At 38.4% G+C, this 22,242-nt stretch overlaps 1 protein-coding gene across 6 annotated transcripts in view; it reads right to left on the bottom strand.

Annotated features, from left to right (window-relative positions):
- fbxw7 (F-box and WD repeat domain containing 7) overlaps positions 1-22,242 on the bottom strand; it is a 163,606-nt gene that overhangs the window by 34,127 nt on the left and 107,237 nt on the right. Inside the window, exon 1 of one of the 6 annotated variants that reach the window (XM_007230232.4) lies at positions 6,111-6,274. The exons of the other annotated variants lie outside the window; for them this stretch is intronic. Coding sequence (XP_007230294.2) covers positions 6,111-6,149 — 39 coding nt within the window. The 5' untranslated portion in view covers positions 6,150-6,274. Of the gene's footprint in view, positions 1-6,110; positions 6,275-22,242 lie in introns of those variants that run through there. 6 annotated transcript variants of the gene reach the window in all.

The raw sequence follows: 22,242 nt of genomic DNA, 5'->3' as shown, positions 1-22,242 counted from the left end.
ACAAGCTAATACATCAGCACTAGCTATGAGCTAATATAGTAACCAGAGCTAAAGCACAATGTAATATATTATAAAAACTAGCCAGAAGCTAAGAAGATGTTAATGCCAAGTCAAAGGCTAATACATTAGCACTAGTTATGGGAAATAATGTATAAACCAGAAGAATAGAACAAGCCACAACCTAATGTATTATTTCTGAGGTAGGTAAATAACTAGCCACAAGCTAGTTAATACACTGGCACCAGTAATGGAATATTATATTAACCAGAACAGTAGAACAAGTCACAATCTAATATATTATTTATGAGCTAAAATACTAGCCACAAGCTAATACATTATCTAATCCCAAGCAACTGGCTAATACAGCAGAACTTATAATAGGCTAATATATTACACAGAGGTAAAACACTAGCTGCAGGCACATATATATATATATATATATATATATATTAACCCTCAGCTAAAGCACTAGCCACAGGCATATACATTAACCCTAAGCTAAAGCACTAGACACAATATATTGGTCCTAAGCTGAAGCACTAGTGAACCAATATGTTACCCAATACATTAACTCCCAGTCAAGATACTTGCCAAAAGCCAATATGGCAAGCCTGGACTACAACATAAACAACAAGCTAATGTTTATCCCCAAAGCCCAAAAAAATAATAAAGTACAAAAAATAATATATTTACCTCAAGGTAACTAGCTAATGTGTTTATCCCAAAGTAATGTGCTAGCCACAAGCTAATAATTTTATCTCACAAAAGGGCAATGCCTGCACACAAGGTAATATGTTAACACTGCGCCAACACTTTAGACATAAGCTATGTTAATATCAAGTTAATGTACTATTTAATGATTCATCTATTAAATCCCCAGATAATGTTCTATGTAGAAGATTATTATTAAATAATTAAAGCAGACACACAGTTTATATGCATGCAATAAATATTCTGCTGTTTGGTATAAAGACTATTTGATGCCATGCATTATTTGTTGCACTTTTTTATTTCATACAAAATCAGAGTGATAAGTTTTGATAAGTTACACTTTACAAAAACAAATTGACTGATTTTTTTCAATGTTTTTTTGAACATTTGAAACTAAATAAAATGAACATTTATTTTAAGTAGTTTACTCTTGAAATCAAATATATTTTTCACACTGCCATATAGTCAAAAAATCTTAATCGCAAAAATAACCTGAAATACTGTAATATTACTTTAGGGTCATATTAGCCACCCCTGGTATCAGTATTTTTACTGTATCATGCAACCCTTTCTGATCATGTCATTTTTTTGTTGTTTTTTTTTGCCTTGAGACTCTGAGGAAGCAGCTGTAACTGTGATGAGACTGGATCAGACAAGCTGTGTGAGATACAGCCATCAAAACAGCAGAGCACTCGCATTTAATTCCCTCATTTCCATCTGCCTACAGGAGCTAGCAGACCACCGAGAGGAAGGTTATTTGTGTGTGACGCTGAGCCTGGGGTTCTGATTAAGGGACCCCGCACTGTGAAGGCCACCGGAAGATGGAAGACGGAAGATGGAGCACAAGCAGAACAAATCGTGAATTTATACTTCCTTGGCTTTGATGTGTGGATTTAAGTAAAACTATTTAACTTGCCGTGAACGTTTATGGCATGAGTTTTTTTTACATATATGTGCTTTAAAATGTATTTTTATTTTTTATTTTGCTTAAACACATTGTAACTTATTGCGTAAACTGTTATTGTTTGTACATATACCATCACTACACAACTATATTTACACACATCCTTTACATATAGTTAATTCAGTGTAGGGCTGGACAATATGGCCAAAATATATCACTATGATATCACTATGTGTCTAATATATTTGCATGGCATCCTTTTTAAACCCTAAGTTAATTGCTTATTAAATCCTAATTCAGAGACTTTTGGGAATTGTTGAGTCCACAGTATCCTCCTGTAGAACCTGGGAAACTATTACTAATAATTAATTAATTAGCATTGCAGTTTTGAGAGTAAATAACTGAAATGTGATATTAAACAATATCTAAAGAGAATAACCACTAAAAACAAACTGAATTACATATTAAAACTTTATAGATTTTAAATGTATAATATTTTGTGTATGCAACACATTTTCTGAGGTCATCTATAAGATGTGTATGCGATGATAACATTGCTGGATATTTTGCTGAACATTGCAAATCTCTACCTCGCTTTGCCTCCAGTCTGGTTATGTAACATGAGCACAGTCTAGTATAATGCCTTCTGTTGCTGCACACAGGTAATGCAGTTGGGTTTGCTGTTATTCCAGATCTTGCCATGTGTTTATCGTAAAAACTAATCATAATTATACAAATATGGTTTATCTTACTGCCCTTAGTGCCCTATCATCTAATATACCACATTGGGATATTAGTGTTACACCTACCACAGATTGAGAACCACTGTTCTAGATGATCACTCCTGCTCTAGCAAGATTAACACTAGATTAAAATAAAAATCAATGTAAAAAGGGAATACAGAGGTTCAAGTATCTTGGTGTTGACTAAAACACACCAATGACAAGCAAGAAGAACCAAGGGGAAAAAAGAATTTCTGCAGAGGCACAAACACAAGCGCACACCACACAAAAATCTGTTTTCAATTCAACAGAAAAATGTGAATGGCTTCATTCCCCTTCTGAAGGTCCTCTGATTTCTCCAACTGTCAGGAAGTGGTTTTGTTTTATACGATAGATCTCAGCACCAACCCACAGTTGTTCTCAAAATGGTGATCTCACAGGAATGGCAGTTCAGGAAGGGTGTGTGAGTATGAATGAATGAGATTAGATAGTCAAGAGTGGTATGTTGGATCAAGAGGGTGTGTACATGTAAGTGTATAGAAGTCAAATGCAGGAGGGCACAGCCAATTTCATTTAGGTTAGTCAGAGAAACTTAGCTTACAAGTTATTTAATACAGAATTAGAGACAATATGCATGCATGCTTCCAGCTATTTTGTGTTGCAAACATTGTGCATTTACACAGATCTTATCTCACACAGCTAGGCTAGTCACTGTAAATAAGTACTGCCAAAAGAATAGGACTCTTTGCAGTCAAATACTATAAGCCTTTTGGAATTAGGCCCAATGTTGGCCATGGGCTAGAATACAAGTGTGCCCCCCAGCATATCCAATATCTATCAGATGAGTTGGGGAGTTGAGAATGAAGTAGGGTAGGGATCATCCATCATCCTGAGGTTAAGTTTTGTCACTGAATGCAATCAAATCCTCACAGTAAAACAAACACAAATTAAGGCATTCCTAGCTTAAGTCTGTGCTTTGCAAATATTGTACATTGTACACAACCTAATGCACAACAAAATCCTAATTTATATAGTTTCACACAAAACTTTACAGCGGTTTAAACTGAGCCAAACGTTCCTGTAACACTGTGCTTTGTGAAAACGCTTAGGAAAACAACAGGGTCCATAACAGCAAATCTTATGTATAGCATCTCTAAATTACCCGCAAAAATCAGAGGGCAATGCAGTCTGTGATGGCTAGCCACAATCCTGAAAATATCTTTGAAAGATTAAAGGAATATTCCAGCATGGTTCAACCCTATGCACACGTCTCTGAATAATTACAGCTTTATAGGTCTTTATTTTCTTTTTTGACGTTTTTGCAAGTCTAACTTTTTTTGCTTTGATTGTAACATTTAAGCTTTGTTACCATTCTGTGTGGATTTCAGGGCTACTATGAGATTAAACTTAAATGTCTTTAATTTAATACAGTTCTGTCAAAACTCTGTGTAGTGCCTTGTATGAATCATGAAACATCCAAAATAATAAAATAATTGTAGAAGAAATTCTACTTGCCATCCACTTACTTATTCAACAGGAGTTAACTATACTACTTTATCCATTTACTTTTAAGTTAAAAATATCTGAACCTAGATTACCTTTTAAAAAGGGTACAACCATTAAATTGTATTCCCGAGTGAGAATAAAGGCAGAATTGAATCAATTTGAAAATGCATGGTAACAAGAGCAGCCCTTTTATTTTATACAAATATAGAGGGGCTGAAATAGTATCATGTAAAAATAATTAATACTGTTTTTCATTTAAAAACAATGCAGATAGTCAAAAATATTGGCTCGTATTGTGTGTGAAGACATTTTCGGCTTATTCAAGTCAATGGTTATTGACCACAGGCTATTGTTGAGGAAGGTCTATGAGCTTAGGATCTGGATGAAAACAGGGCTGTGTGATGGAAAGAATTTGCTGATTCAATATATTGAAATACTATAACCATGGCAATATTTTGCAATTGTTTAAATCCAAATGTAATGGTGATAGTATAAAAAAAAATATTTATAAAATTTTATTTAAAAAAGGTTCATTTTTATCCAATCAGAGTACAACACTGCTTTCAAGTGGGCGGGGTTTAAACACAACACAAACTGAAATGCACTCCTAATATTTTCTATTCAAATCAAATGCATAGATAAGGATCCTTTTAGGTATATGCTTATGTTTTTACCCTGACGTTTGCATCTATCTGCCCATTGGCTCCTGTTATTAAGTCACTACAGGTTTTCTCTTCGAATCTCTACAAATTGCAAACAATTTGTTGATGGTACTCAACCAAGAACTAGTAATGACACATATTCTGGTCAAAAACTGATGGAATACAACTTGAAAACACACACGGATTAATACTCTACTCTACACTAGCTAATCAACAAGTAAACCTCAAGACTAATAATGACCAAATCCATCTTATTCCCCCTTAGCTATTCCTCTACTGTCCAGCATGAAAAGCAGGGGAAACGGCCAGCAGATGTTTAAAAACACCCATCAAAAAAAACATCCACCCTGCAGCAAGGCTGTGTTAGGTTATTAATCACTCCCTATGGTGGATGTGCTATTGGATCTAATGAAGGAGGAACGAGCTCGGGCTCAGCAGCTCCCCAGCCTGAGATGCATGCGTGAAGCTGGGTGGGTGGGTGTGGAGGGGGGTGGTTTATGAAGTGCTTTACTGCAGCAGGGCGCGAGAACACGAGAACACACACTCGTGGACTGCGGAGACACTCCACAACGCCCTTTTTTTCGTTAGAGCGCGCGCGTGACGGTGCTGAGACGCGCGTGCAATAAATACTATAATCACAAGTAACACACGCAGTTAGCGTCACTGCGTCGCTAGCTACACTAATATACGTGAATACGAAACGAGCATTAGAGTGCGCAAGAGCGCAGGGTGCTCCTCTTCTGCGAGATAGCGAGGCGGGATGGGATGGGAGGAGGATGGCGGCGGCAACAGAAGCGCAGGTGCGCAGAAGCAGCAGCAGCAGTAGTAGTAAATGCAATACTATTCTATGCAATGCAATGCAAACGAGAGGAACGACGGCTGCGCGTGTTGCACTGCAGTTGTGGTGGTGTGCATAACGCTACATACGTTGCTGGCGAGGTAGCCGGTGTGCACGAGCGCACTGATACACACACAGACAGGCGCAAGCGCAGGCACAAGCACGCGCGGTGTAGACGCCTCAAACACTGCGCGCAATGCATTGCACTGCACACTGCATTTTGAACGCATTAAAACAATAATGCATGCATTGCACGCCAAGGACAGACAGACAGACAGACAGAGACAGACAGGCACGGTAGTGGATAATGGCATCTCTAAAAGATTGCATTGCAGCGTTTAGAGCCTAGTTTAAGGTGACGGACTAGCCCTTAAAAACCGGATAGCTCACTAGCTAGCACGAGCGCGCATTCCACCTCTAAACTGCAAAATGCAATCAGCTCAACAACACAACGTTATTCCGTCTGCGCTCGTTATTCTTGTAGGGGTACGTGCTCACGCCTAACCTCTAGCTAGATGTATCGACCTGTCGCGTGCACAGGAGGTAAGGTTAAGCTAAACCAAAGAAATGCACGCGCCGGAGATCTCCTCCAACACCCTTCCTCCAAGGTGATCCACTCCCCTCTCCTGCAGCCAGAGCCAGATCTAGACCCGCCCGCAGCGGCCGGTTAACCGCGAGCTAATGTCATCCTCCTCCATAACGTCCCAGAAGATCAAGAACAAGCAACAAGATCCATCCGCGCGCCCTCCGTTCAATTAGCTACTCACTTTATAGAAGATCATCTTCAGCGTGCCGTAGAAGCCCATGGCTGCGGTGGCGGTGCCCAGAGGAGCCGAGCTCCACCGCCACTCAGCCCGCAGACGGAGAGAGAGAGAGAGGGGGGAGAGAGACCGGGTATATCCACACCGCTCGGAGGAGAGAAGCAGAATGAAGAGAGGAACGAGAGGAATGGGTGAAGAGAGAGAGAGAGAGAGACAGAGAGAGAGAGAGACGGAGGGAGGGAGGGAGGCGGGGTGAGGAGGAGAGATTACGCGCCCCCTTCTGGCCAATCCAACCACCAGAGCATCAGGCCTGGATCAAAGCTGGACGTTCACACTTATTATCATGACGCAACCAGAACTCATAGCCCCGAACTCTGATTTAGCATGTTATAATAAAAACGTAATTTGATGAAAGTAGAGAAATTATAAAGTGCTTTACATTGCTATGAATAAACTATGATTTTATATTACTATAAAGCAATTGTGATTTGTTCCCTCCGCATTTGTACCTACAAGGGAGCAATATTTATTTTTAATTATTAACTTTCTTCAGATTTGTACTTGTAATAGGTATAGGTACTTATGATGTACAATAAGTTAAGGGATATGTTTTATCTAAAATCATATTTTCTTTATGTCTATTTGTATTTGTGTTTCTGCTACCATGCACCAAGCATTCATTTAGACATGTTTTACTGTGATGTCAACAGCTTTATTTTCAATTTTTTTTTTTACTTCCCATGATGCAATAGTCTTCTATATTATCCAGAATTAACTTTGTTGCGATGCCTTCTTTACATTTTGACTTAAGAAAGTATTTATATTTGTACTTACTATGATGTAATAATGATTTATGTTATCCATATTTGTGCTTATAATGATGAGTCCTCTACAGATTTATACTTACTATTATGTAATAATTTTTTACATTCTTTGATGTACCATTTTGACTTAGGATTTAAAGTTGACACAAACACTATGAATGATTTGTTCAAATATTAACCCTTAAAACATGAAACAAAATTGCAATGCGATGTTTTGCATGAGACAAGCTAATATCTTTTGATTTTGACTTAGCAATGATTGAAATAAGGTACATTCTAAATATTCTGACTTAATGTATCAAACAAATGACTTTACTCCTGCCAGATGCTGAGAGTCCATCACCCCTTTAACTTTCAGCCCCATTATTAGGCTAAAGTGAAACAGTATGAAGACACACAGTATTAAAGCATACAGTAAATATGAAAGAGTTACACTGTATTACAGTGCTAACCGCTCCTGAACCTGCTGCCCCTCAGAGTGGCAGCCCCTCTCCACGTTATTTCCCCCTGACTGGGCAGGTGGCATCTCTCACCCCGGGTGCTTTGTGTGGGACCGCATAATTACAGATCGCCCAGATGGACAGAAAACACTTGCGCTGGAAACGCCACTATAACTAAGCAAACTCAAAATAATAATATTATCCAGAACACACGTACACTTTTTAAACAAAGAACTTACTGTCTCATTCACATTAATGTGTTCTCCTCGCTAAATAAATACAATTCCAAAAACGATTGAGGTCATATCCATATACTGTACAATGAGTCAGTAACAATTATCATGACAGGCTTACATCAAATTAACAAAACAATAACTATACTGTAGTGCACTATTATAGACTGTTTGGCTGCTTGTCCACTTCAGGGCTAAATGGTTCTGAGAACTGCCTTTTACACATGGTCACAGTTTAGCAAGAAATGCTTAAAAACTGGGCTGGACCAGGTTCATTCAGCATGGTTTGTTAGCTGTACCGTGGGACCAGTGAACTGTTTAGTAGGAGGGACTAAAGACTGAGACACCAGCCTATTGGCTGGCTGGGCAAGCCGCCACCAAAGAGCTGTTAAATTTGCCCAGTTGCTGGCATGCTAACGCCGCATTTAGCGATGCTGCATGAGCCTGGTCATCTGCATTTTTAAGGCCACATTATCACTGTTGGATGAACCTGGGCACCTGCATGCTAATACTGCATTAGCAATGTTGAATGGGCTTGATCGCCGGCATGCTAACACTGCGTTAGCAAAGTTTAATGACCCTGGTCGCCAGCATGCTAACGTCGTGTTAGAGACACTGGATGAGCCCTTTAGCAGGCATGGTATAAACCGTTTCCAAAGTTAGCACAGATCCTATAAAGGCATGAGACACTGTGCACTTCCTGATTCTGACTTTTTCCATTTGCAACACAGCAAATGGAAAAAGAAACAAACTGAAATGGAAGTATATGACATGGCCATTGTATCCATCTGGCCCTGCATTGGAAAAGTGGCTTATTACAGGTAAAGCCTACTCATTCGCTGCTGCTGAGTTTTAAACAAGTTTATGTAACACACTAAGACTTTTACACAAGCACTGTATTCAGAGCAGAACAATAAAGCAGCTGAATACACAACCTGTAAATGAAGACACTGATCAAAAGTAGACTAAACTCCCACACAGAATATCTAAGGACAGCCCTGATTTGTATTCACACGCTGTGGTGCAGTCCAGGAAAAAGCCAATTGATTTTAAAAAGGAGGGGGGGGGCAGGACAAAGAAAGAGAGGGTTGGGAGGGGGGTCTCTGACAGGTAACCACGTCACCTAAATCTCCAGGCAGACCCCCCCGCGCCTACCGCACCACGACACACCACAACACACAAAAGAGCTTCTCCTGTTCTTATCAGTGTCAACATAAAGGACATGGAGGAGCTGCACTGTGCTTAAGGGAAGTCGGGGAACGTCAGCAGCTGCATTCATCCTGCAGCTCCTCAGCATGTTCAGACAGCTCCTCTCCGCTCAGTCTGAATGATACACCAGCCTTAAGGCAGCTCCACACACACACACACACACACACACACACACACACACACACACACACACTGCACACTGATGCCTGAACCCCCCCCACCCCTCACACAGCCCAGCTTCCACATCCAGACAACACACTTCACACTTATAGTGAACTAAACAACAGTTAACTTTCACCTTTTCCATTTAAGATTTAAATGTAACAAATCTTTATTCATAATTCAAATAAATTTTAAACCTGTAACAAGTATTTTATGGACAATAAATTGACCCAGAAATTATTATTTATTATAAATAATAATATTGAAATTTACATTTACTTTTAAATTTAAGTGTTAAATGAAATCAAATAAATAAAGCCACTGGTTTTAAACAAATTTGACATACAAATTCATTTACATTAATTGGCTAAATTCTCACAATGGGCTATTTTTCTCTAAATGAGCAATATCAAAGAAAACATTATAGACAAGTTTTTGCCAAAGTTAGGGATCTAGACATAGTTTCAACTCCAGACTGTTTGAATTGATTGTGTGATTTGAGCTTGTATTCACCATTACAATTTGAATTGTGCTTTTGAAAGATTTAAAAATTTTAATTTTAAAAAATGTATATCTCCAAAAAAGACAACTTTACAGGAGAGACCAACAACCTTCTAAATTTCAGTTTAAAATTTAATTGCAAAAGAAATTTTACCATGGATCCATTCATTGTGAATTTATGACACCATGTAAAAATCAATAGGCAAACATGGAAAAGGATTTTATTCCTAATAAATAAGCTTATCTATTGGTCACTAACCACCTTTTTTTTTACACAATGTAAAAACACCCAGACTGAAATTTGGTTCCACTAAAAAAAATACAAAAAACAGAGACAAGGTTTTTGCCCGAGAGCAATGATATTCAAGTGAAACTTTCTTCAGTAAGCTTTCTCAGAGGCAGAGTTTCTGTGTGTGGTATCGGTCAGCCTTTATTTGAAACCCATTAGAGCATCAACAGATCAGCTGTGTGTGAGTAATCTAAAACAGCACACCAGTGAAGCATTAAAACGGCACAAAAATCAGACACAATAGAGTCTGAAAGGCGGGGCTGTTTTTTTGTATTTTCCTCAGGTGACAAATCCTGTAATTCCCTAGAAACCCAACAGCTAAACCATTCAAATTAGCCAATCAACTGGAATAGCTGCTCTGACACACAACAAATCTGTGCTTCGCCGTTTCGTTTACGTCTTCCCCCACTTTTGCACGATGGCGCCGGCTCAAATAAATTGTCTACTGTGATAGAAGCAGAATAAATAAACCTGAATGGGGCTAGCGGCAGCGTTAGAGCACTCATCAGAGCTGATCCAGGCCAAAGAAACCTGCAAAGTCTAAGTTAAGTATTAGCAAATGTGATGGCCATTTCTGTGACAGCGTCCCACACAGCAAATAAATCAGGCTTATCACAATTTTCAGATACTCTTACCTCGTGTGAATTTTTTAAATAATTTTTATATCAAAATGCTGCACACAACCCTACTTCAGCACCAACTTGATACACCAAAGCCCCTAATACACCAAAGCAATCATTTTACGTACCTCAACTGCCGTCTTAATATTACAGCAAACACCTTGTAGCACTGTAGCACACCCATCTAGCAAGAACTCATAGCAACCTCCTAGGATACCACAGCAACCCCCTTTATTGGTCACCATTTCTTGTCACATTGAAAGAACTTGTAAGACCCTACTAACCAAACTATCGAATTGATTAAATACTAGCAAAAATGATGGCTAATTATTTCACAGCATTCATTACACAGGAAACACACACACACACACACACACAAAAGCAAGCTATAACAGACCATTTACAAGTAGATCCATCATTGCTAAATATCAAACATGCTTTACTGAGTGTGAAAGGCTGTGTGGAACTGCTCCAGTCTGCGGTAGAGCTGCACTAAACACACTTCTGTCAGCGTGTATTTAGCCTAGCAATGATTACAAGGCAAAGCAAGTTTTTTGTATGGCACATTTCATACACAGAAGTCATGTCAATTACCCTCCCACACTTTCTCTCCATCAGGAGGCCATACGCATATACACTCACCAAACAACTTACTAGAAACACCAATTCTATGCAGGGCCTCCTTTTGTTTCGAAAACAGCCTCAATTCTTTATGGCATAGAGTCTACAGGATGTTACAAAAAATTCTTTGAGATTCTGCTCTTTCATGCAGAGAATCTAATCTACCATTCTACCTCATTTTGGAACACTTAATATAATGTTATTAGATACACAGTCAAATGTTTTTGTTTTTATCTAAAACCGAAACAGGCAAAATAAAATCATTTTTCCAACAGTTTCTTTTTGTTAATTTTGATTTTTTTTTTAACCACATCTTTGTTTTGCCTTTGTCTATAATGAGTCATTTTCCAATCACCAAGACAAAGTATATGCTCTTTAATCTCTTATTTGACATAACACCAAAAAGTGTTTTCCAGCGTACCAATCACTGGTCGTCTTGAAATCGGCTTTACGTTGAATCTGGTACATTTTTGCTACAGGTGTAAAGGCTATCTGCTCCCGGTGCAAAGTGTGGGGTCTTGTGACTGGTTCATTTTGTAATGTGATGCTTCCCCTTACTGCATTACTCCCCTTTCTATCAGTAAATGCTAATAAACCCACACTTTGAAAAGCCTAGATCGAGTGTAGTGAGTGTGGGTACTGACAGCATGGTGATGAACACTCATCTCATGTGTGAAAACAAACCAGCGATAATGATCCCCCCCCCACTTACACGAGCCCAGAATAATTCCTCAGGCAGACTTGAGTGTGAAAACGCTGTGAAAGTCACAGTGTAAATTGTTTCTTGTCAAACCTCTACTTTTTGGAAAATCTGTGTGTGTGTGTGTGTGTGAGAGAGAGAGAGACACAGGGTCAATTCTTCCCCACAGAAGCAGCAGCAGACTCTTCAAAGAGCTCAGCCCTGGCCCTTCCTCGCATGCCACACATTCCAGTCCACTGTGTAAAGTTTAGCTGAGTTTTTGTCTGTAAAGGCGAGAGAAAGAAAGCTACACACACACAGACTGCCCCATGAGGCCCCCCTCACATACACACACACACATTGGTGTAGGGGTTGCCAGGGTGATGTATGGACAGGAAAGAATAACGGAAAGGGTCTGGGTCAGAACCTCACCCGCTCTAGATTTCTCCTCGTTTACATCATCACAGCTTTCCTATTCCCCAAAAACCTCAGAACGTCGTTCACACTGGAGCTATATATAATTATCACATATTAGGGGTGGGAAATATGGCCCTAAAATAATATCACAATATTTCCAGCGTATTTGTGCGGAAACAATATTGTCTGTGAAATGAATACAAGAACATATTACTGCTACTAAATAAATGAACAGTAACAAACCGAGAATCTGATTTTGTATAAAATAATGTAACAAAATGAAAAATAACAAAAGTAATCTACCAACTTTAGTGTTTTCTGCTTTATTATTAAAAATAGTGAAAACAGAAGCGTTATCCCTTGGGAACCAGGTTGGGAACTGCAATACATGTTTAAGTTGTGAGGTGTTATCTTGTGGGGCTGAACACTGGCCATTGTGTTTATGGCAAGTGACGTGAAGATGGAGAGTTCACTTAATTTCTGAAGTTTCAGAAATGAAATTCAGAATGTTAAACATTACTCTATAAACAGTGTTACATGTGTACAGGGAATACATCATATTTCAGGAACAGAAGAACAGAATCTTTTCCAGTCTGAGCTTCCAAAATGTTCATAAGGAAATAGGCTCACACGCAGCACCTGCTTCCAAGTTGGCTGCATTTGCAGACCTTGTGGCCAAGGCTATTGGTCATTAGAGCCTTATAGCCATCATTCCACAGGCTTCAGCTCAGAGATTCACGGCGGAGTCGGGGAGAAGATGAAGAGGTGGAGCGGGCCATTCGTCAGCCGATTGCCTGGGAACTTGTGACAGGTGCAATTTTGTTCCTAACAACAGGCTGCAGTAAGTCATGCTGGGGCGCACTTTCAGACCACACTCAGATACACCTCACTATCACACCGGTAGCCGCAGGATAAGCTGCTCTACAGTGGCTCCAGTGCATCCAAAACCAACACTTCTGTTTGATTTCGCCATTGATTTCTTCTCCAAACAAAGCTAGCCAATGTGATTTGCATCAGGATACAGGGGTTATGATTAAATATACTGCAAAACAGTAAGCAAGGTGATGCACTGCAATTTGTTTAGGAAAACTCTCATAGTATAAAAAACAAAAAATAGTCAAATTAAATATTAAGCAATCAAAAAATATTAAAAATCTAGTGGGTGGGATTTAAACAAAACACTACATAACCTTTAACCTCTGTCTGCCTACAATATTTGCATCAAAACTAATACCACATGCATTTACACTTGGGAGACAAATGCACATCTTTTTTTAAAGACTGAAATCTGATTGCTTTGTGAGACAGTATATACTAATTAGCTTACTGAGCAGCATTCATTACCTGCACAGGAACAGGTTATAATTGTACTGGAAGGAACTTTGGTTGTTGAATGTTTCTTGGAGAGATGTGTTTATTATACAACATGTGTATGACCACCTCCTGAAGTGATTCAAGCGACATGATTCATATCTGTTTTAAATGTGTACTGGGTGTGTTCACACTTGTATTTTTATGTGGTTTGGTCTCATCCAGCTAAAATCCTGAAACTCAAGACTCATGATGTGACCAAATTTAAACAGGGTCTTAAACATCTGCAATTTGTTCTGAACCTCATCTAATGAATCTGAAATTACAGAGAAATTCAGAAACTCAGTGAGTCAGTGGCTACATGGTGTGATGTGATGTCCGCCTTCAGATCCAGCATTTGACACTGGGGTTAATGAATTTGCCCGATGATCAGCGCGTTCCTCCAAGCACAATGCTGCCATCTGCTCCTGACTCGATTAGCAGCTAACGCTTTGCCTCCAACTGCCTGCTGAACCAACACTTCGTCATTTAGAGAGACAGCAAAAGACAGGGGAACAGTGACGGGGTCTTAAAGCACAGTGTGTATAATGAGAGCGAGAGTGATAAATCGATTTTAGGGCTGAGAAATACAGCCAAAATACATATATATTTTTTATTTTCGATGCAATACAATCCTGACGTCTATATAAACAGTATAAAGGGCACTATCCGTGAAATATATAATAATGCACTGGGACGGTTGGGTCAGTGATCTTAAAGCACTGATAATATCCTCAACTTACTTTTTTATAAAGCATTAATTTTACAATATGACAAATTATTGCATATTGCCCAGCTGTAACCGATCAGTAAATCAGTCATTGTTCAATCTGCATCCCACACAAATGAACCGAGCAGTGTGAGCAACACTTCAACCAAATTCAAAAGATTTCTAATAAAAATGTTATGTAGAATGAAGCTCTAATGTAAAATAACCAGAATGAAGCTCTAATAAAAGTAGTATCCTCTGAAAGGTTAAATTTCAGTTCAGTTCAGATATTCATCAATAAATTCTAATTAAAACACCAACAATTTAATTCATTTTAAGAATTCAATTCTACTAAAATTATTTCCAGAAGGAAGTTGTATGAACATAAAATATCTAGAATTACATTCTAAAAATACTCATATGCAAAATAAATTAATCATCTTTAAACAGATGTTAACAGTATATAATTAATCCTTGAATAACTTCATGTTTCTTGGAAAATACGTACAATATTCAATAAACTAACAATCCCTTAAAATATAACAATATTTTATACAGTTTAAATTTAATCTTCATATCAAAGAATAAATGCTTTGATATTCCTTATAGGTGATCTAACTAAACATTTAAACAGATGTTCTTGTGTTTTTTCAACTAAAAGACAGAATTTGTTGCTAAATTAAGTCTTAAACCTTTCTAGCTGTTTCTGGTTTGATGGGTATGAAAATATTCTTCAGATTTGTGCTCAGAACACAGACGGCATACAGATCAAAGTGCACTTCACATATAAACATTTATAGCTTAAAGAAAAAAGAATACAGTCGCCTGGGGGAAAGAAGCTAGTACGACGATACCACTAGAGTTAAACGCCTGCTGTTGCTAACGGCGAGTGAAAGCACTGATGACAAGAGGAAAAAAGTTAAATTAGTGATGTCAGAAAAACTGTCTGAATTTATGACCTTTATAAGTCAACACTTCACTTCAAAAGGCAAACTCCAAGCCCTTCATAAACTCAGAATAACTCAGACACTGTGGCAGATACAATAATTCATTCATTTATCTCCCCAACACTAAAACTGCCTTTATGTGCTGTTTATCTGGCGGCAAAATCTAAATAGGACTTTTATTTGTGCAGTGAGAGCGAGGAAGAAGGTCAGACTTTATGATAAAACTGGAGAGGCACTTAGAGTTCTGCAGAACCAGACCGGTTCTTATAAAAAAATATATATAATAAATAAAAAAAATAAAAAAAACTCATATCCTACAGTTTTCCTGTATTGGACATTATAATTACTTTCTCACATGAGGCTAGGTTGGTTTGGATTGCTTTTTTCCACCTTTAATGTTTTGCTTTTTTCTCTTTTAGACTATACTAAAAATATAAAAATGTAGTTTTGCCAGTTTAATTGACTAAAGTCAATTAATCAACATGTTTGAATTGGACAAGAATATCATTATTGCTTAAATACCGTGGAATATTGCAATATTATTTTAGGATTATATCACCAACTGTAATGGATCACGAAAATGGCTGACACTAATCTTTACTTTAATGTAAACTAAATTCAAAATAGATACTGGGTTTTAAAATATTTTCTTACACCCCCACTTTTTAACACATTAAGTTACAGCAAACCGACAAGTAAAACCTGCTCCCGAATGTTCAACAGGCTGCAGGTCAGCGGGTCAAAGTTTGACCAGCTAATTAGCAGCCCGTCATGAGTCGAACAGGTCTTGTTAGAGCACTGAAAACACCGCAGAGTGCAGCAGGTCTCAGCCTCAGCCGTTCTGGAGTAAGAACATGTGGGAAGCTCCATCAATCTTCAAAGAGAAAGCGTGAAAGTACGCGAATAAAGCAGGAAAAAAAACTGACGTAAATCATTCCAGAGGAAGCGGACGCGCTAAATTAGCTGTACGGACTGGCCACTCGCGCTGGACCGTGGTGAGAGGGCAGCACATGTGCAGAACATCAAAGAGAGGGAAACGTTAAAAGCTGCACCCCGAACCTTCTGTGGGACTGAGAAAGACGTCTTTCTTCAAAGCCATGCTGACCTTCAGCACCACAGATCCGCTCCGAAAAGACTCTAACACACTCCGGTTTCATCTCCGTTTCCAGGTCAGCGCTTAGTACCAGGTGTGTGTGTGAGAGAGAGAATATAGTGTAGCATTAGTATAGGACATCTAAAGCTAATTACAGTATCCATTACGTAAATATATCAACTACTATAACATGTATTATCTGTAATACACTTTGTACTAATCAAAAGTATCATTATGACCAACGCCTTGTTTCTACTCCTATTATCTTTTTTTTATTGTAGTGGTATGGGTGGATCAGAAACAGCAGTGCTGATGGAGTTTTTAAACACTGTTCTCTCACTGTCCTTCACTCTATTAGATTAGACACTCCTACCAGGTAGCTCCACTTTGCAGATGGAAGGCAGAGACCAAAACTCTGAATCTGTTGCTGCACAGTTTGTGTTGGTCATCCTCTAGTCCTTCATGGATGATGGTGTACTATTCCCAGAACAGAAATGACACTGAGGTGTTTAAAACTCCAGCAGCACTGCTGTGTTTGATACCCTTGTACCAGCACAACACATACTAACAGACTAATTGCCATGTCAGAGTCACTGCAGTACCGAGAATGACCCACCACCCAAATAATAGCTGTTCTGTGGTGGTCCTGACTGTTGAAGCATAAATTGAAAGTATACAATTAGGACCTATATGATCAGTGAAGCTGATAAAACAGATTATGGATGTAGACACAAGGCACAAGAATGTGGTCATAATGTTATGACTCATCGATGTAAATTAGTGTGTGTGTGTGTGTGTGTGTAGGGGTAGTAAAGTGGGTGGTTGCAAAGTGAGGCTCCATTGTTTCAGTTTCAGCTTCCCTGTTGTTCCTCTTATCATCAACGTCCATCACATCACACACTGACCTTTCCAGCACTGACCATTCACTCAGTGACGCACATAAATATACAACGCCTTAGAATCTGCTCAAGGTCCCCCCCCCACACAGACACACACTCTCGTTTGCACTAGACAAACAGAACCACTCACCCACACACTCTTCCACAGGAGGAAGAAGCAGTGCAGTGCCACTAACTGATAAAAATAGGCTGAAATTACAGTCCTCCAGTTCAGCGAACAATGCAGTAAATATGCATTCTCCTGACTGAGGGGGACAGCCAGTCACAGAGACAGACCAGAGGACACACACACACACACACACACAGTATTCTTACATCTAAAAATGAAACTCCGAGGAAAGCAAGGCCTTTAACAAACTTAAAAAGCAGAACCACTTCAATCTGATGTCTGAGGTTAAAATTATAATTAGATTCAATGTATTCAAATAAACACAGATCAAGCAAAGCATTACGGCACAAGATCTTCAGACACAGCAGTGTTGCTGGAGTTTTTAAACACTTTAAACACATCTTATCTTATTCACTCTCCGCTCTATTAGACACTCCTACTTAGCTAATACATCTTGCATCTTTAAAGTCAAGAGACAGAAGCTCTAAATATGTTGCTGCAAGAGGATATTACAATAGGTGATTCATAATTCAGGTGGTTATAATGTTCTCGTTGTTGTCTCAAACTGTTGGTTTAATGAACATGAGAGTTGAAAGTTCTTTAGTGACCTTCCCAGCCACAAAATCAGAATCCAATAGAACACCTCTGGGATGTGGTGGAATGGGAGATTCACAGCATCAAAGCGCTTCTGAAAATTCTGCTGAAACTGAGTGACGCAATCATGTCAACACGGACCAGAACCTCAAAGGAGTATTTCCAACATCTTATGGAAGCTGAGCTGTTTTTAAAGGGTAAGGAGGCCAGTATCTATAACAAATTGCCCTGTATATATTATACACAAATTATATGTCTAAATGTTTGTGGACACCCCTTTCTAATGAATGCAAAATTCAGCTACTTTAGGTTGCACTCATTGATGACATAGACGTGCAAATGAACGCAAACACACAGCTTGTCTAGTCCTTAGAAGTCCGTAGAAGAGAAGTATTGCCAGAACAGGACTCTCTGGAGCAGAAAAAAAAAAAAAAAAAAAATACATACATTAACCTACAAGCACCGTGCCTAACGCCAGGCATGGGATCGAGGGTTATTACAGTATTGAATTGTGGAACAGTGGTACTGTATTCTCTGGAATGATGGTGCTCCATCCAATACTTGTAGGTTGAGTTGAGAGGGAAGTAGGCAATGAGATGTTGTGGTGATCATCCAACACATCTAACTGACCAACTTGAGCTCTTGTGGCTGAACGCAATCAAATCAATGCTTTCCAAAAGTCTAGTAGACGTAGTCTTCTCTTGACATTAGAGACCACTACTCCAACAAAAATGACTTTTATAAACTTATAAATACTTCTTGTTTTCAGAAGAAACAATGATCAAGCAGGTATCCACATATATTTGTAAGCTTGGAAACCAATGTATAGAAACATATGTGCAGTAGAGCTGGGCAATATAATATTTTATCATATGATGAAATACTGTGGATTTTATCAGACCAACACATTTAATTTGATTAAGTCCAGCAAATTTAGAATAAACCTGTATTTAAATAACTGTAGTTTTCAAAGTATCTGCTGTTACTATATTTTGTGTATCGTAGGAAATTATTAATATTGGGATACAATATTTTCACCACACTGCCCAGCCCTAAAGTGATGGTGCTGTGTGTCACTCCAAAAATAACCTACAACACCCCCTGTGTTGACCCTGAGAAAACACAGTGCAGGCTCTGGAGGCGATGGCTGGCTGATGAGGGAAAATGAGTCTAGGAGGGTACAGTGATTAAATACTGTAAACCCTCACCCTCACACACACAGTCTCTCCTCTGGGAAATGAGATAAGACAACTGTGATTGAACAAGTGGATCCTAACCCGAGCATCTAAAGGCTGATATTAAGTTTCAGGGACCAGGCAGGAACTGTGAGTATTTTTAGAGAGAAAGAAAGAAAGAGAGAGAGAAGGAGAGAGAGACTTTCAAGCTGAAAATCTACCACATTATAAATGTGTTCCACTGGATTCAGTGACAGGGATGGCACCCGAACACCACTGAACTCAATCATGTTCAAGAAAAGACTGTGACATGACCTCTATCATCAATGCTGAAAGTAGCCACTGTTAGAAGATAGTAAATAGTAAATTGTGGCCATGAAGTAATCATATGATAATCAACATTACTTAAATATGCTGTGGCATTCAAGTAATTACTGAAAATATTGCCCATACCATTACCTTCATCAGATTAGACAGCTGACAAAGCAGGTTAAAATAATGGATTAATTCTGTTGTCGATACAATTTGTTCAGCAGGATAATGCTCAACCACACACAGTATGGTTTTCCCGGGACTGTCACTCCAAAGCTGACCACTTTATAAAAAGTAAAACCAAAAACTACAATTTTTTTTTTTTTTTTACTTTTAATAGATGTATGTTGGTTTGTAGCACCAGATTTAATAAATAATAAATAAAAATAAATAAATAAATAAACGTTGGAAATAAAAACAAAAAAAAAACAAAAAACATTTACTATACAAATTAAATAAAAAAATCAGTTTAATTTAGCATCAAATGGTTAGATAAACTGAAATGTTGCACTGACCACAAACGACAACTGCGTGAGCCCAGGTGAGCACAGAAATAATGTGCTGGGTTACGTGTAGGCGAGTGTGGCTTGTACAGTGTAAACAGGTGAGCTGGAAAGATTTTCTCATGAGGAAAGTATGCAGGGGAAGGAGGTGGAGAAGCACATGGACTTTGAAAGAGTGTTTGCTTGGCTGATTGACTACATTCAGAGTATCTGCAGGTATGGGGAAAATGACGTTTTAGACTAATATACTATTTTTAGATGTTTAAATATCAGTCAAATGAAAACCAAACACCATTAATCAAAAGTTTGTAAACTTAATACTGTATTTACTTTTACAAGCCAAACATTTTAATCAAACATGAATCAACAGTTCTTACACTGAAAATAGACATACTAAAAATCTTTAGCTACATGAATTTAAGACTTTTTAAGAAGGACTTTTTTCAGCAGATACTCTGTTAATTAACCCTTGAAGATTTTCATCTGCTTTATTGTGTTCTTCAGGCCCAGAGTACAGGGTGCAAGATTCTGTGTGGAGTCAAGAAGCGTAAAGAGCAACAGCCAAAACAAAAACTTGTTAACTGCAGGTGAAACAGGGCAGGCACTGTGTGTAAGAACCTGTTCTCAGTATCAGACAGGCATGTCCAGACATGCTTCTGTCATCACCGGATTTTCCCTCCAAACCGTTTACTTCAGCCTGACTGCCTCACACCAGCCTTTGTGCTCATGAGGAATCAGTCAAAGTCATTAAACCACAAAAAACTCACTTACTATTATTATTACTACTATTACTGCAAATGAGACTATTGGGGCTGTTATTATAAGATAAAATATATAGTGAAATAAAATAAAACTGAAAGAAAAAAAAGTGTATTATTTAATCTATGTGGATTTACTGTGAACACATGGGGGAAAAAAAAAACATTAATGTACTGATACTCTCTGTAACGGAAACCTCAAAACTGATCCCAGACCAGACTGAAAGCACAGTGTAATGGCGTGTTAGCAGGTCTCCGAGATAAGAGCTGGAGCCTGACACAGTCAGAGAAGAAAAATGTTGCCACTGGTTGCTATGTCAGAAAAAACATGAATAAATAAAAGCTGACAGAGAAAAGAACGCCCAGATAAAGAGTCAGGATACGTGATTTTTGTTTTGGTTTGGCGGGTTTGTGGCGGTGTGAAAGGGAGATGATGTAATAGAACAGCAACAGAACCCTGCTAGTGGGAGTAGAGAAGAGAACCAAAGACATAGCAACTAGCAAAAAGCTCCTACAACTATTAAAAAAAGGTGTGTGTGTGTGATTGTGATGGGTTGCCATACATAGCGTGTGTTTTTCACTGGAGTGACTGTTGATTTGTTGCTTGTTGGCTCAAATGACATACAAACACAAAAGCAGGGAAAGTATGGGTGGGTATATACAGAACGGTGTATCTAGACCTGGTTAAGATAAGGCTTCTGTTTTGCACAGTAAAGATTTGTATTGCTTGCCAAAGGTTTGCCAAAGCAATTATTTGTCCATATGGTTCTATCAGCTACCAGAATTTTCTCACGCATTTGTAACAAGCTGTATATTAAGCTGAAGTGCAAGAATGGATGTATATTAATACATAAATGTTGAATTATAGTTAAGCAGACAAAACATGAAATATATTGGGTTCATATTGTCTGAAATCAAATAAAAGGACATATAGGAAGCACTGTGTTAGACTATAGTTAAGACACAGGTTTAACCTTTTTTTTTATTTAAAGATGTACATTATGAGAAACTCCTTGAAATAAAAAGAAAATACAGCATGTTTCATTTCAAGTGTGTGCAAAAGGCCCAACAGCTTTCATAGTTCATTTAAATTTTATTACAATTATAATAAAATCACTTCAACTCACTTCAATTTTATTCTTCTGCATGATTCACTGTTAAAAATGCATATAGTGGAAGATAGAACTGACTGGAGTGCCTCTTCAATATCAAACGAAGCTGAACAAACATTTTAAAGGTGTATTTTCACAACCCTCACACACACATACACACAGATACACAAACAGACCTGAGGGCAGCTCAGAACACACACACACACACACACACATCTCAATTTACACACTTCATTCACACATTCCAACACAGAAATGCAGGATCAGGTTGGTTAGCTACATTACAGAGCAAAGTACAGTTAACATGCTAAAAACACACACACAAAACAACGGACAGGAGGTGAGCAGAAGGAGGTAAAGTGAAAAAGATGGAGTAAAAACAGAAATAGAGACATACAGTGATGGAGCATACAGAGTTATAAGAACAGAAAGCCAGGGAATGAGAGAAAGAGGGCAAAATAATATAAGAGTTACAGAAAGAGGATGGAAAAGAGGAAATTCTAAACAGGTTGGTTTGATAAACAGTGGGGAGAAACTGAGAAAAGAAACAGAAGAACAGAAAGAGAGAGAACACACAGCCCA

This window comes from Astyanax mexicanus, chromosome 25, assembly GCF_023375975.1.
Source record: "Astyanax mexicanus isolate ESR-SI-001 chromosome 25, AstMex3_surface, whole genome shotgun sequence".
NCBI classification, from domain to species: domain Eukaryota; kingdom Metazoa; phylum Chordata; class Actinopteri; order Characiformes; family Acestrorhamphidae; genus Astyanax; species Astyanax mexicanus.
The sequence above is the reverse complement of the archived record's forward strand: the minus strand, read 5'-3'. Positions and strand labels throughout refer to the sequence as shown.